This window comes from Tachypleus tridentatus, chromosome 10 (genome assembly GCF_004210375.1).
Source record: "Tachypleus tridentatus isolate NWPU-2018 chromosome 10, ASM421037v1, whole genome shotgun sequence".
In the NCBI taxonomy this organism is placed as follows: domain Eukaryota; kingdom Metazoa; phylum Arthropoda; class Merostomata; order Xiphosura; family Limulidae; genus Tachypleus; species Tachypleus tridentatus.
In genome coordinates this window covers 62,991,415-63,004,783 of record NC_134834.1, presented here as the reverse complement: position 1 = coordinate 63,004,783, position 13,369 = coordinate 62,991,415, and the positions used below count along the sequence as shown (strand labels likewise).

The window sequence follows — 13,369 nt, the reverse complement described above, 5'->3', positions numbered from 1 at the left end:
GAATAAAATAAATGTCATTCCTTCTATTAATAATTCGTTGGTTTAAATTTCTTAGTTTCTTAACGATCGTGTGAGCGTGTACTGTTAATAGTGGTGTACGGTATGCTAGTTCAGACATAATGGTAACAGGTAAGTACAAATACACTGAGAAAAAACAAAATAAAACAATACTTCATCAACATCAATAAGTTTCCTCCACAAACCGTAGAAAACATTATACGCACAGACCTAGGCAGAAAGCAAAATTAACCAACAAAAGTAAATATATCTCACGAATCAAAAAATCACGAAACCATATACTGCTGTATACCATATATTCCTGACATCAGCAAACAAATAACCAACATTTGGCAAAAATTAGTAACAAAATATGATATTCCAGTTAATACCAAATTTATTCAAAAACCAGGCACAAAACTGAGGTCTATACTATGTAAAAACTACACTGACAAACACCACACCAACATTATATACAAAATACAATGTGATAACTGCCACGACTTCTATATTGGAGAAACAAGTAGAAAAATGGAAACCAGCTTCAAAGAACATAAAGTCACCTTCACACGTTTTGAACACTGCAAGTCAAATAAACACAACATAACCATAGAAAACACTCAAATACTAAATAAAGAAACAAACATAAACAAACGCAAAATTAAAGAAGCCTTACTTATACAACAACTTAAACCCAAAATAAACCAATATAAAGGAATGCCTTTATACCTATATTAATATAATAAAATAAATAAAATTATATATTCAAACATCTAATACCGCCCTCTACATTTCGACACACAGTTACACAACCCCTTTCAAACATGTGGTCAGCTTCCGGTCAGTTACCTCTTTCCTTGTGAACCTGACGATGACCGAAGAAGGTCGAAACGTTGTTCGCTCTTCTATGTAAAATATTTTCTCAACCCAAATGAGCCGTTTTTTGCATATAAATTTCTCAACAAGTGGGTTTCTCGACATCACTGAAATTGTATTCAATTGTAAGCTATGGCTATGTTTAAAGTTGAGCTTCATAGTAATTGCTTAAATCACATATTAGACATTATGAAAGGGTAATGATAAAGGGCTGCAGTAATAAAACTATTAGCAGAGAAGGACAATCATCTAAGATACATGAATGATTTCATTTCTGAGGGCTGTTAGTCTTTTAGCAAATGTAAACATGTACTTTTGGATGAGCAAGGTAAACTACCAAATACTGTAATATGCATCCTGAAGGTTGTGAAATTGCAATATACAAACATTATGTTGGACAAAAGTATTTTTATTCTTCAAGTGTACATCACTTTGCACTCTGACTTTTCAGAGTGTGATTTGGACTGATGTCATTAGTGCCCATTTTTGTGTAGAAGTATTTTTATTTTGTAACAAATCTGACTTTTTTATGAAACTGATTTCTACATTTTATCAGAAACTTGCCACACTCCTTATAGATACATAATCATTTTCCAGTTAAAGTCAACATTTTTTTTTCCTTTAGATCAACCTTGTGTTCTTTGGTTAGGTTTGATTTTATTTTTCCTTCGAGAGTATACAATTTTCTTTCTATGTTTCACCAGATTTTCATACTTCTATTTTTGTTATAATATAGCGTTAAAAGCATTTAATATTGTAAGAGTTAAATTTAAGTTAAATTAGTGTTTACAATATAAGGCACACTAATGACTCAGCAGTAAGTCACACACTACTAAAACTTGTTTGTGGTTTGCACAGTACAGATGCATGGTCTTGTTGTTAGGGCACTTGATTCAAAATAAGTGGGTCATATGTTTAAATTTCTGTCACTAAACATGTTTGTCCTTTCAGCTGTTAGGATGTTTTAATGTTAGGATCTTATTTATGGTGTTCATAAATATAAATACATATTCTCTATGATAATTCTATACAAGGTTAGTCAGTTTGACCAACCTCCTTACAACTAAATATAAAATTGAAATATAAATTGTCCTCTTTTTCTCTAGAATGACTTCAGTCATAACACAAAACCATATTTGTTTATCCTAAGTAGCACTGGCCAATCCAATAAAAAATGTCCTATATTTATTTTTTAGTTAATTTTATAATAATAAATAATACACAGGAAGATCAAAAATAAAGAACTTCTTTGTGCCTTGTTTTTGCTGTTGACTACACTTAAACCTTCTTTTATTCTGCTAGCAGTGTTAATATTACTTTAGGGGCATAAAAGTAATACTTTTAAAAATATGGGTTATTATTTACAATTTTATACTATATTAATTGGTATAACATGAACAAACAAAAAGGAGGTTAATTGAGTTTTGAATGTAATTCACTAAAAATATTGTGACATATACATTAAAGGATGTCTGAGATTAGAGGGGGTAATTACCACTGAAAAATCACTAGACATTTTCTTTAACAAAACTAAGAAGACCACTTTGTGATGAAAATTAAGAGATCTCACCAAAAACAAATTAAACTAGATTAATGTGAAAATGATTTGTTACAATCTTTTTCAGTTGCAATTTCTTCAAGTCATTTACTTTTCTGGTTCATTGGTTGTTGTATTATTTTGTAACAGCTGAGATTTTGGTATTTCTTGCAGTTTGAAGTTTTACTTTACTTTACCAGGAACTATTCTGTTTCTGAAATTCCTATTATTATACAATTAATTATCAATTTGAAGCTGACTAAAAGTGTTATTAAAATAAAAATGTACCATTTACCTCACTTTTGTTAGTGGATGTCTCTACAAAGAGTTAAATATTTTAGGTCTGTATTTAGTCACTGTAATGTGTTAAAATTATTAATGTTGAAAAGATTATCAGAATTTGTTAATTGCTAATCAAATTCAGTATTGATTAGCAGTTTCTGTTCATCAAATCCACCAAACTGTTTTGTTCCTCAGCTTGTTCTTTTAGCTGTGGGGGCATTATAATGACTGTCATTCAAACAGTGTATTGATAAGAATAACCCAAGGGTTGATGGTAGAGGATGATTATATGTTATTCTTCTAGTATGTCACTGCTAAATTGTGTAATAGGTATTGCATATAGCTTTGAGTAGTTTTGCACATACTGCAAAAAAAATGTAGCACAGATATCTTGTTTTGCAGCTGAACTTAACAACAAACAAAATATTTATAAGATGTATACTGTTGATGTTTCAAGTACAGTTACTATAGAGGTGCTTTTAAATTTGTAATCCTTGCTTTACTTTTGTTTAATAGAAAATGGAAATTATGTAAGAGATCTGTTTGAGTCCCATGTGTAAAGTGTCAATCTAATGGGTTTTGCATAGAAATACAAAATTACAAGAGGTCTGAGGTGTCTAAATGCCTTAATATGGGTATTTATTTCTTCATTATAGTACTGAAAGTTAAAAAAAAAAGTGAAAATGATACTAAAATCTCTGCTTGGTAATTGCTGAGGCATAGTAATAAAGTTGTGGTAAGTTGCTTTAGTGGATAGTCTACCTTGTGGCATCATATATGCACAAATAATTTATCTAATGTTTGCCCTTTTAAAGTTACATTTTTCCAGTTTTGTAAAACAATCATTGAGGCTTGATTTTACAAACATAGAACTAATTTTAGATTTTTATGATAAAACCAAATTATCAATTATAAATTTTTTTAGTAAATTGAATAAATTATAATTCTGTCTGTAGTACTTTTGAAACAGGCATGCTAAATAGTGATTTATGAATATATTCTAGACTAGAAAAGACCTTCATACAACATGTAGGAAAGGAAGGAGCCATTCAGGCCTTAGGGGCAAGGATTAAAAATGAAAACCGCTGGGATCATGGTATGAAATATTTATCTGTTATAAGTTTTGTGTTTGTTAATCTATATTTCTTTCATAACTTTAATTCTTGAATTCCTGATAGGTTGAAAAAAAAAGGAAGATGTTGTACCAATGAAGTTTTAATAGTTTGAACGAGTTAACAGGTAGCCTAGTTTTACCATTCTTCAATAGACGTAGACCTTATTTTTTGCAGACCACTAACAAATAGTTTATAGTTATATTTTTATAAAATTTGGGATTACTACTAATAACATTATTCTTCTCTAAGATTAATTTTGCCACTTATTTCTTATATTAAATGTCAATATACACACAAAAATCACTACATATAACACTATGAAATACATTGTCTACAGATGGTTGGAATCAATACTATAATAATGAACTTGTACAAAACAAACATTATAAGACTACTTCAGTTATATGTAACAGTGTTATTAATTATTTCACATCAATTAAAAGATGCTGCATTTGGGCAGAAACTGGTGTATGTATATATTAATATGTAGACTAAAACACCTGGATTTTCAAATTCTATTAATACCTCAATGCTAATGGCTACTATATATTTAGGAAACCCTTTTATTAAAATTCTCTCTTCTAACCCCATTTCATGGGCTAAATACAATCAATGGTATCACAATTTTGGGATAAGTCTATATTATAATCAAACCAATATATTTTTTTTCAGATACAGGCACTAAACAGGTATTTTGATTTGGACCTGTCCAATAAAAGTAGTTTTCTCCAGGTGCTCCAGTTTCCCCCACAACAAAATTTTTTCACTATCTGATCCATTGATCCTGGCTCTGAGAAGGATCATTTCTCTTTTTTAGCCAAAGGCTTGTTTTACCTTTATCTTACTTTTTAGTATATAGCTTTCTGCATCCCTCATCTTCTTACTCATGCTGATATTTACAGATGACTCTTTCTTGATGCTTTTGAGACATTTCAGCTCAACATGCATTTCCAAACCCATCATAATATACAGCTAAATGTACATTTCACTCAATCATCAGAAAAGTATCTGATCTCCTTGACCAGCTTCCAAATCTGTGGCTTGCTCAATATTTTAAAAATTATGTGCAGGGCTAAAGAAAAACCAGTTTCTGAGTGCCCCTGGTTTGTATCACAGGCCTTCCCAAGACCTGCTGGACTCGTAAACCTAAGACTACTATGTCAGTTTAGTTTCCTTGTTTAATTTATTATTAAAATTAACAGTTTAAACTATTAAAACCAATAGTCCTAACATTTGTGTTAACCATGGATAACCAAGAATAAAGTGAGAAAATAATTTGCAGTTTGATTTCTATTATACTATTACCTGTAATAAGCAGCTAGTTGTGCCCAGCAGTTGTAGCCACAATGTAGTAAAACGGAAGTGCAGACACTATGAAGTGTGAAACTGGCTGGTTGGGCAAAGTGCTAATTGACTTGGCAGTCAGTCAAATGTGTTGGAAATTAATCTTGTTTGCCCATTTCCTGATGCTTAGCTTAGATATGCTATGGGGCTCAAATAGAAATCACAAATCCAGCATAACCACTGGGAAGTGTAGTAAGTAGTCTTGTGTTATAATTACATTTATAGTAACTTTTTGTATTCAGAATTTTGCAGTATGACTTACTGAAATATCAGCATTCTGAGTATATTTGACATACAAAAATATGAATTTGCAAATCCTGCTGAATTCTAAGTTTGCCTAGCAAAACTTCAAAATTAATTACCATTTTATGAGCATTAATTTACAGTTGAGTTACTAGAAACAAGCAAGATATCTAGTATATTTGTTTGATACCATATTTTTGCAATGACACTTTCACTTTTTCTTGCTTGTTAGTACTAGTTATATTGGCTATGTCATTAAAACTTTTTCTATATTCTTATAGCAAGTTTGACAATTTTTTAACCATTAAATATTTCAACATTCAGTTTTGTTAGTTTGTCAACTCTGATTTCATATTTTGTTGAATCCTATTTTTACTAGTGTTAGAATTATACAAGGAATGGATTAAGTACTTTGAGAATAGTAATTTTTGTAATTATCATTAATAGATTGAATTGCATCTGTTTAAACCTTCAGCTTTGCATTCTGACAAAATGGGGAGGGTACATATATCACATCATTTTCACCAATGTTATGTTTTTCTTGTTACAACATTAAAGAAAGAAATACAAAATGAGTGAAATAATTCATTTTCAATGTAACGTGTATAGAAAATCTCGGGAGTAATTTCTGGGATAAATTACAGTATGGTAGCATTTGAAAATTAAATACAATTCATATTAATAGGAATTGTGCAATCAACAAACAATTTGACATTCAAGTAGTTTTTTGGCTTATCTAAAATTATTTGAATTCATATGAACCTCAGTGGTAATGTAGGATTAAAATTGGCTGGAATCTATGTACTTTCTAATGCTTAAATTTCATTTATAAATATTTTGCAATGCTTGTTTTTCAAAACAATTTTTCCTTCATCATTGTTGCTTTTTGTTTGGCTCTTTAACTTTATCTTTGTATGTAGTAAATAGGGATTAAAAGGGCTTCCTGGTTCAGTTACAAAGGTATGTTGTGGGGACATCTTGGAAGAAACACCTACACTAAAACCCTGCAAACTTCTGAATTCAAAGGCCATTGGAGATTTATCCATTGAGGTTACTTCCCATCCTAGATTGAATTCCTCACAAGTAGTTATTGTTAAGAGGAACTACAAGAACATCCATGAGTTGAAGATCCTTGCTACTTTCTCCAGCTAAAGCTTTCTCAACCCTCTCAGATGTTTTCAGTATCAGCAGTTTTTATCTTTAGTCATTCAAAGGTATTTTGTGGTTTTGTGAGGTGTGTTTATTGTTGTGGCAAAGACCATGATGTCTGTAAGTACAAACTTGACAATCACTTGGCTACTTTTGGTGGTTTCCACCCTTCTCACTATCATTCTTGCACTAAATGGGTGGAGGCAAAAGAGGTACAGCATTTAAAAACTTAACATTTCTTACCCCAAGGCTCAGAAGTTATTGTTCCCTACTTCATTTAAGACATATGTCACTGCACTTTGCTTTGCTTTAACAGTTGAAGTGCAGACAGACCTTTTTGTGTCTCCTTCAAAATCTCTTTCACACTGTTTGAAAAGTCTTTTGTCTTCTTTGGATAAAACAGTTGACAAGTCAACATCTACTCCTATCTCTGTCTTTACCATTGCTTTTAGTGACTGCCCAGGTCAGTATATTTCAATCCAGACTTCTTGTGTTTGCTTGGGTCCATCTTTTTTAGTTCCAAAAAGGAAAACAATTATTCATTCACACCCTCAGTCACTGAAATCTGTGTCTAATGACAGAATCTGCCCACTTGACCAGTGTCAGGGTCTGTAGAGGCTGATAGACTTCTTTCAAATGAATAAAAATAGTGTGACCACAAACAGAAGGGTTATCTATGAAGTTTTCCTCCATCTAAATAACAATGGCCACTTTGATACAATGGAACTGCAAAGATTTCCATTGTAATTTGGATGACTTCAAGAATTTGATCAATACCTGTCATCCTGTGTGTTATTCTTTACAGGAAATGTTCCTGAAACCTACCAATAAAGTAATCTTTCAGCAGTTTCCTTAATGCCAGAATGACAGGTTGTGAGATACTTGGGCCATACTACCATACCATCACCATTTGTTCTCTCTACCTCTCTCCTGGAGAAACTTAAACCACTCAGACCTTGATGCTCTCATAGAACAATTGTCATCTCCCTTTTTAATCCTGAGAGACTTCAACAGACACAATTTTATATAAGGTGCTGCTGATATTGAGGGAAGGGATAATTCATAGTGTATTCTATTGGATCACAATCAGTCTTTCTTCAGTACTGGTTCCTTTATAAATTTGCATGAATTTGTCAATCTTTTACTGCTATTAAATTGTCTATCTGTTCCCCTTCACTTTTCTTTTTTTGCAGAATGTTGACAGTGATCTATGGGGCAGTGATCATTTTCCTGTATATTTGAGAAAGATAGACTATGGTTGACACCATCTGACCCAAGTGTAATAGTGGAAGTTGAACCATGTTGACTGACTCTCTTTCACCTCTTTCAGGGAACTTGATCCTGCTGTTGTTAGTCTTACATCTTTTAACATCTGCATGGACACAGTAACTGATTACATCATTCAAGCAGCTGTCAATTTTACTTCCAGAATCTTAACATGTTTCTCATGGTCTTCAGCCTACCACCAGGCATGGAAAAGTGGGATATGGGTATGGAATACTTTTTTCATTATCCCATCATTTCCAATTGCATTGCTTTACCAGCAGCTCTTTGCATATGCTGGGTAGATTAGACATCAAAGCCAAAAGGAATCTTAAATTAAGTTTACATCTAACATCTCTTCTTACACAAATTCCAAAGTGATTTTGGACAAGATTTGAAAAGTCACTTAGAGGTATGGTTTCCCACCCCCCTTTCCATCTTCCATTCCAATGGTTAGGAAGTCGCTTATGTACATAACATCACCAGTGCTCTTGGCAAGAGCATGAAGTGTATTGAGCAGTAGCTTCAGACTAATTTCAGTTGCTTATTGATGTGAATGACACCAAACAGTTATACATTATCTTTTTCCAACTCTGTTTGCATGCATTTTTGCCAGGAGTCTACACCCTGCTCCTGAGGCAAAGTTCTTGGGGTATATCTTTGACTGTAAGCTTACTTTCATTCTTCACATAAAACAGCTATATGTTAAGTGTACAAGAGCACTAAATATCCTCTGCCTCTAGATCTTGAGCACAAAACATTGAACTGCTCCTCAATATCTATTATGCCCTCATTTGATCCAAAATGAACTATAGGTCTCTGATCTGTGGTTCTGCCAGGACCTTAGTCTTGAAGATCTGGATTGCATTCACCATATGGGGCTTCTGCTTTCCATGGGGACTTTCTGTGCTCTTTAGTCTAGGGTTTGTACACCGAGTCATACAATCCTCCTCTTAACCCCTGCCATTTGCAACTTATTATGCAGTATTCTATGAAGCTTCAATCCATACCACAACATTCCACCCATAATTATGTTTTTCTTCAGTGAACTGTGCTCTTTTAGAATAGATAGTATAAACTTCCTATTTTTTGTCTTTGTATCTGGGTTCACCTGGCTGAAATGGGTCTGGTATTAGACAATGTTGCTATTCTCAATGATCAGTCCATTTCACCTTGGCTTATGACCATCCCTACATGTAATTTTTTCTTGAGTCATCTGAGGAAGTACCATCTTCTCTTTGCTGAACATCTTTCAAACAATCCTTCTATTCCTATTCAAATTAAGGTGATTGTGGGCTCTGCCACAGTTTGTTGTGGCTCGAAAGTTGTTTGCAGGATCTCCTTTACAGTTTGCTCGCATTCACTACTGAATTGTATGCCATATTTCTTGCTCTGAATCATGTAGAAGCTCTGCAGTACACAGATTGTACTATTTACTACAATAACTTTTTTAGCTTTCTGTTGGCCCTGAAATTGCTAAATGTTAGTTCTTGTTCTATTATCATCAATATTCTGCACTGACTGGCCCATTTTCTGATATATTCTGTTTCCATTCAGTTTTTATGTGTTCATAGAGAGAAAGTTCACTGACACTGCAGCTAACTCTGTGTGCTCTGGTGTCATCACAGCCATGTCTGTAATGTATATGGACTACAGCCCTGTGTCGAAGCTCGGCTTTGTGCCAGTTGAAAGTTGGCTTGGGGTGGAATACATCATAACAAACACTTCCAGGTTAAACCAACTGTTGTTCTCTGGGTGTCTTGTTTCCATAAGGATCAAAAGGAGGAAGTTATTTTGGTTAGGGAATGCATTTGTAATGGGTTTTTACTGATTGTTTTCTTTAATCTTGTTTTGTCTTTTAGGGTTGATGCCTGTGGGGTTTGTTTGCAGCCACAGTAGGGGATTTAAAGCTATTTTTAAGTGTGGTGGATTCTCATCTTTCTCAAATTCTTCACTATGAAGATGTTTATTTTTCACTTCAGGGTGGATATGGTTAGATTTTTGGTCACTTTTTTTTTTACCAGGAAGAACTCTATATTTATAGACTTTCTACTTTGAGACTTGAGCTGTTACTAACTATCATTGCTTCTTTTTTTTTCTTTAACTCCTACTGTAACTTAATTTGCATGAGTGATAATTTTTCAAGGGAATCAACTTGATTCTTCTGCAGATCTTACTCCACTCTTTTAAACTGGGTTGTACAGGTGATATGTCTTGTTTGTTATGTTATTCCTGATTGCAATAAAATGTGAATTTCAGGTTACATCTCATCACATTCACAATTTATTTATCCTTATCTCCTGTTCTTTATGCTCTTTTTATTTTTTTAACACCTTCAACACTTCACTTTACCTTTAGGATTCAATTTACTACATGTTAGTGTTTTTCAGTCTTGATTGAATCTGTGTATCTTGTGAGTTTTTTGTACATTCTGCATTATACCTATTGTTAACCATATACATGATACCTGAAATTGTGAAGAATTGCAGCATCAAAATAACAAATAAAAACAAGAACTATAAAACAATTACATACATTTTCTTCTCATGAATTGATATTTGTATTTATATGGATCTGTCCAATCATGTATTGTGTGTACATAAATCCAAATAGAATTCTGAATGGATGAATCAATACAGCTTGCACAAAGGAGATCTCAAGCTTTTATATATGTAACCAAATAATAACTAGAAAGCAGAACTTGTGTAAGATCGCCTAACCCTTGCACAATAACTCGTGGAAGACTAGAGTAGAGATTTATGAGTAAGTGATAAATGCTATGTAATGCATAAAAGTATTCAGAAATTTTCAGGTATGTGTTTTGTTGACAGCATGAGTTCAAATTTAAAACACTGAAAACTTCCTCTGTTGAATTTTCTGTAAACATTGAAATATACAAAAATGGTTTGTATTTTTGTTTTCTAAAAATGTCACAGTAACATTTTTCAAGTTTTTAAAGCTGAAAATTCAAACAAATATAAAATGTAAATGAGATATTTGAAGAAACCGTATACATTTAGAAAGTTCATCTTAGTTTCAAACTTTCAATTAATAACTGTTTTTTTCAATGCACTTTAACAAACCATACAACAGGTGTTCCAAAGTGATGCACCCAGGTATTTTATGGTTAAATAAAGTCATTCACTTCATTTTTCTTATGTAAATCAAGTACATGGTGAACAGAAATGATGGTTGGGTATTTAGTCTACGTTTACATTGCAAATAAAGGTTTAGCAGGAGTGACTTTACATCTTTCATGACATTTCTTTCTGTATGCTGTATGGTTACTGTAAGCTGTAGAAGCAATGTGTCACTGATGTTCCATGTTTAAAATTGATTTTAGCAGGTATTTTTACTTGTCTTAAGTTACTTTGGTGGAATGATTCGTCTTCCATGAACGTTCTTGAATTTCATATATACAAGATACTAAGGTCTGATAAGTATGTTAGCTACCATGTTTAGTTAATTCCTTTAAGAACTGTGTAAATCAGCATATCACATTGGTCATACTCCATTAGCCTTTATAACCTGTTAGGCTAAATTGAACCAGGATGTGACATAGATGTTATGATGTTTAGTACTATCGGTGACATTTTGTAGGACAGAGAGGTTGATACAACTACAACTTATTTCTTTTCTAGCACTACCATGTACATCCTTTTTATAGGTGAAAATGGGTTTGTATCTGGGTCTGGTTTCTTTTCAGACAAGCATACACAGGTTATACTGTTACTGTAGCCAGTTGTGACTGTTAAACATGTGGTGAGTCTTAAAATAAATAACCTAAAATTTCAATAAACAAGAATTAATAGTTAGTGATTGCCTGCTTGTGTTTGAAATGATGGCTTGTTTGGTTCAGATTCCAAGCAACCATACCATTAGTTTGGAAATGGTTGTGCATTCTGGTAATGACAAAGCCAAGTGTCATAATGACTGAGTAGCTTTCTTTCTTTTTGTGGATCTTCACAGAATTAAAATTATTTATTTAAAGTCTAGCCATGATTCATAAATTTTGTACTTGAGTATAGCACAGGCTGAATGACAGGTCACAAATCATATAATTGATTATGAAGTGCCTAATTTTCTTAGCAACAAATTGAATGACATCAATGGTATTATTTTATGACTGTGGATTTTGTCAAAACTGAAATGTTAAATTCTAATCCTCGTTTGCATAATTGTGAAAGTAATGACTTAGTTGAACTAAACTTTTTTGACTTGTTTTATTTTATAGTTAAAATTGCATGGAAAGGTCTTTCTGTTATTTAAAATGCAGTGGGTCTTCAAATGAATTGGTGTATATTTTGCAATTTTCCCATTTAAAATTCCCATTGTTAATGGCTCTTAACTCTTTTATCCCACAGTTTTTTAAAACATTTATCAAATATTTAGTTTACCACTAAGAACTACATGTACATCTTTTACATGCACAATAAAAACAGTTTTTAGTAGTGTTTGATAAAGAAAATCTTCATCAAATTGTATAGAAGGAAGGCTGTCTCAAGTACAAAACTTTATAGTGTCAGTTGAACTCTTGAATAGGATTTTGATAGCTCAGTAATGCTTTTGTGAAATTATCAGTAAAACAAAATATATGCATAATTATGGAAAGTGTATCAAGACCTTTTTCATCACAAAGGCAAAGGAGATTGAATTATTAATTTATTTTTAGATGCTGAGATATCCAAGTCACTGGAAGATGCTGAACAGGAGGCCAAGGATATGGACTTGAAAAGAGTTAGAATCTGTTTTGAAGCATTTTGCATTAATCATGCTTATCCTGATTGCTACCAGCTTCTCTGCCGTTCACTTTCAGATGTCATTGCAAATCAAAGTAAGTAATTTTTAGTAGATGATTTACATCTGTTTTAACTTGAATTTTTAATCAACTAAAAACTTACTATAAAAAATATGATTAGTGAGACAACGACACAACTTTTGGGTCAGAAAGGATCCTAAAAGGTTGCTATCTAAAGGGGACAACTGTATTTTAACTCCAAACTCAGGAGGATCTCAAAAATGACATAGGAAAGTGGGATTAGGATCCACAGATTTCTCTTAAGGGGCTTTGTGTACATAAAAATAATCCTGAGACAATTGCTCTTTAAGGATTTATTAAAGAGAAATGAATATTGCAAAAATATGGTAAAACATGGATATATGATGCATTTTTAATATTTTGTCTTGTCTTGTTAAACATAGTTTTAACCATTTCTTATTGGTACATACATAAATATGTATATTTGATCTTGCATTAATTATTATAAGTGACATATAAACTATCTGATTTATTCGTAACTTTTGTCAAATTCATGTCACCAGCTTAATCCACAATAAATTAAATTACGTATAAGATATTGAAATAAACTAATAAAAGAAATGTTTTCATCAGGAATTTGGTAATTTTCTTTACACTGATACAGGTTCTTAAACTTATCATTTTCACCAATAAAACATTCTTAGTGGAGGCTGTGGGAATCAATTATGTTGACATTTAAAAAATGTACTAATATTTTTTGAAACATCCAGTCAAAACTTACTGAAAAACATCATTAGATATGAC

The 13,369-nt window shown here is 32.3% G+C and overlaps 1 protein-coding gene across 2 annotated transcripts in view; it reads left to right on the top strand.

Annotated features, from left to right (window-relative positions):
- The window catches only part of LOC143229435 (nuclear factor NF-kappa-B p105 subunit-like), a 153,902-nt gene that overhangs the window by 64,366 nt on the left and 76,167 nt on the right, over positions 1–13,369 (top strand). For both annotated transcript variants that reach the window (XM_076461764.1, XM_076461765.1), the window contains 2 exons: positions 3,697–3,788; positions 12,479–12,640. In XM_076461764.1, the coding sequence (XP_076317879.1) occupies positions 3,697–3,788; positions 12,479–12,640 (254 nt within the window). The remainder of the gene's footprint in view (positions 1–3,696; positions 3,789–12,478; positions 12,641–13,369) is intronic.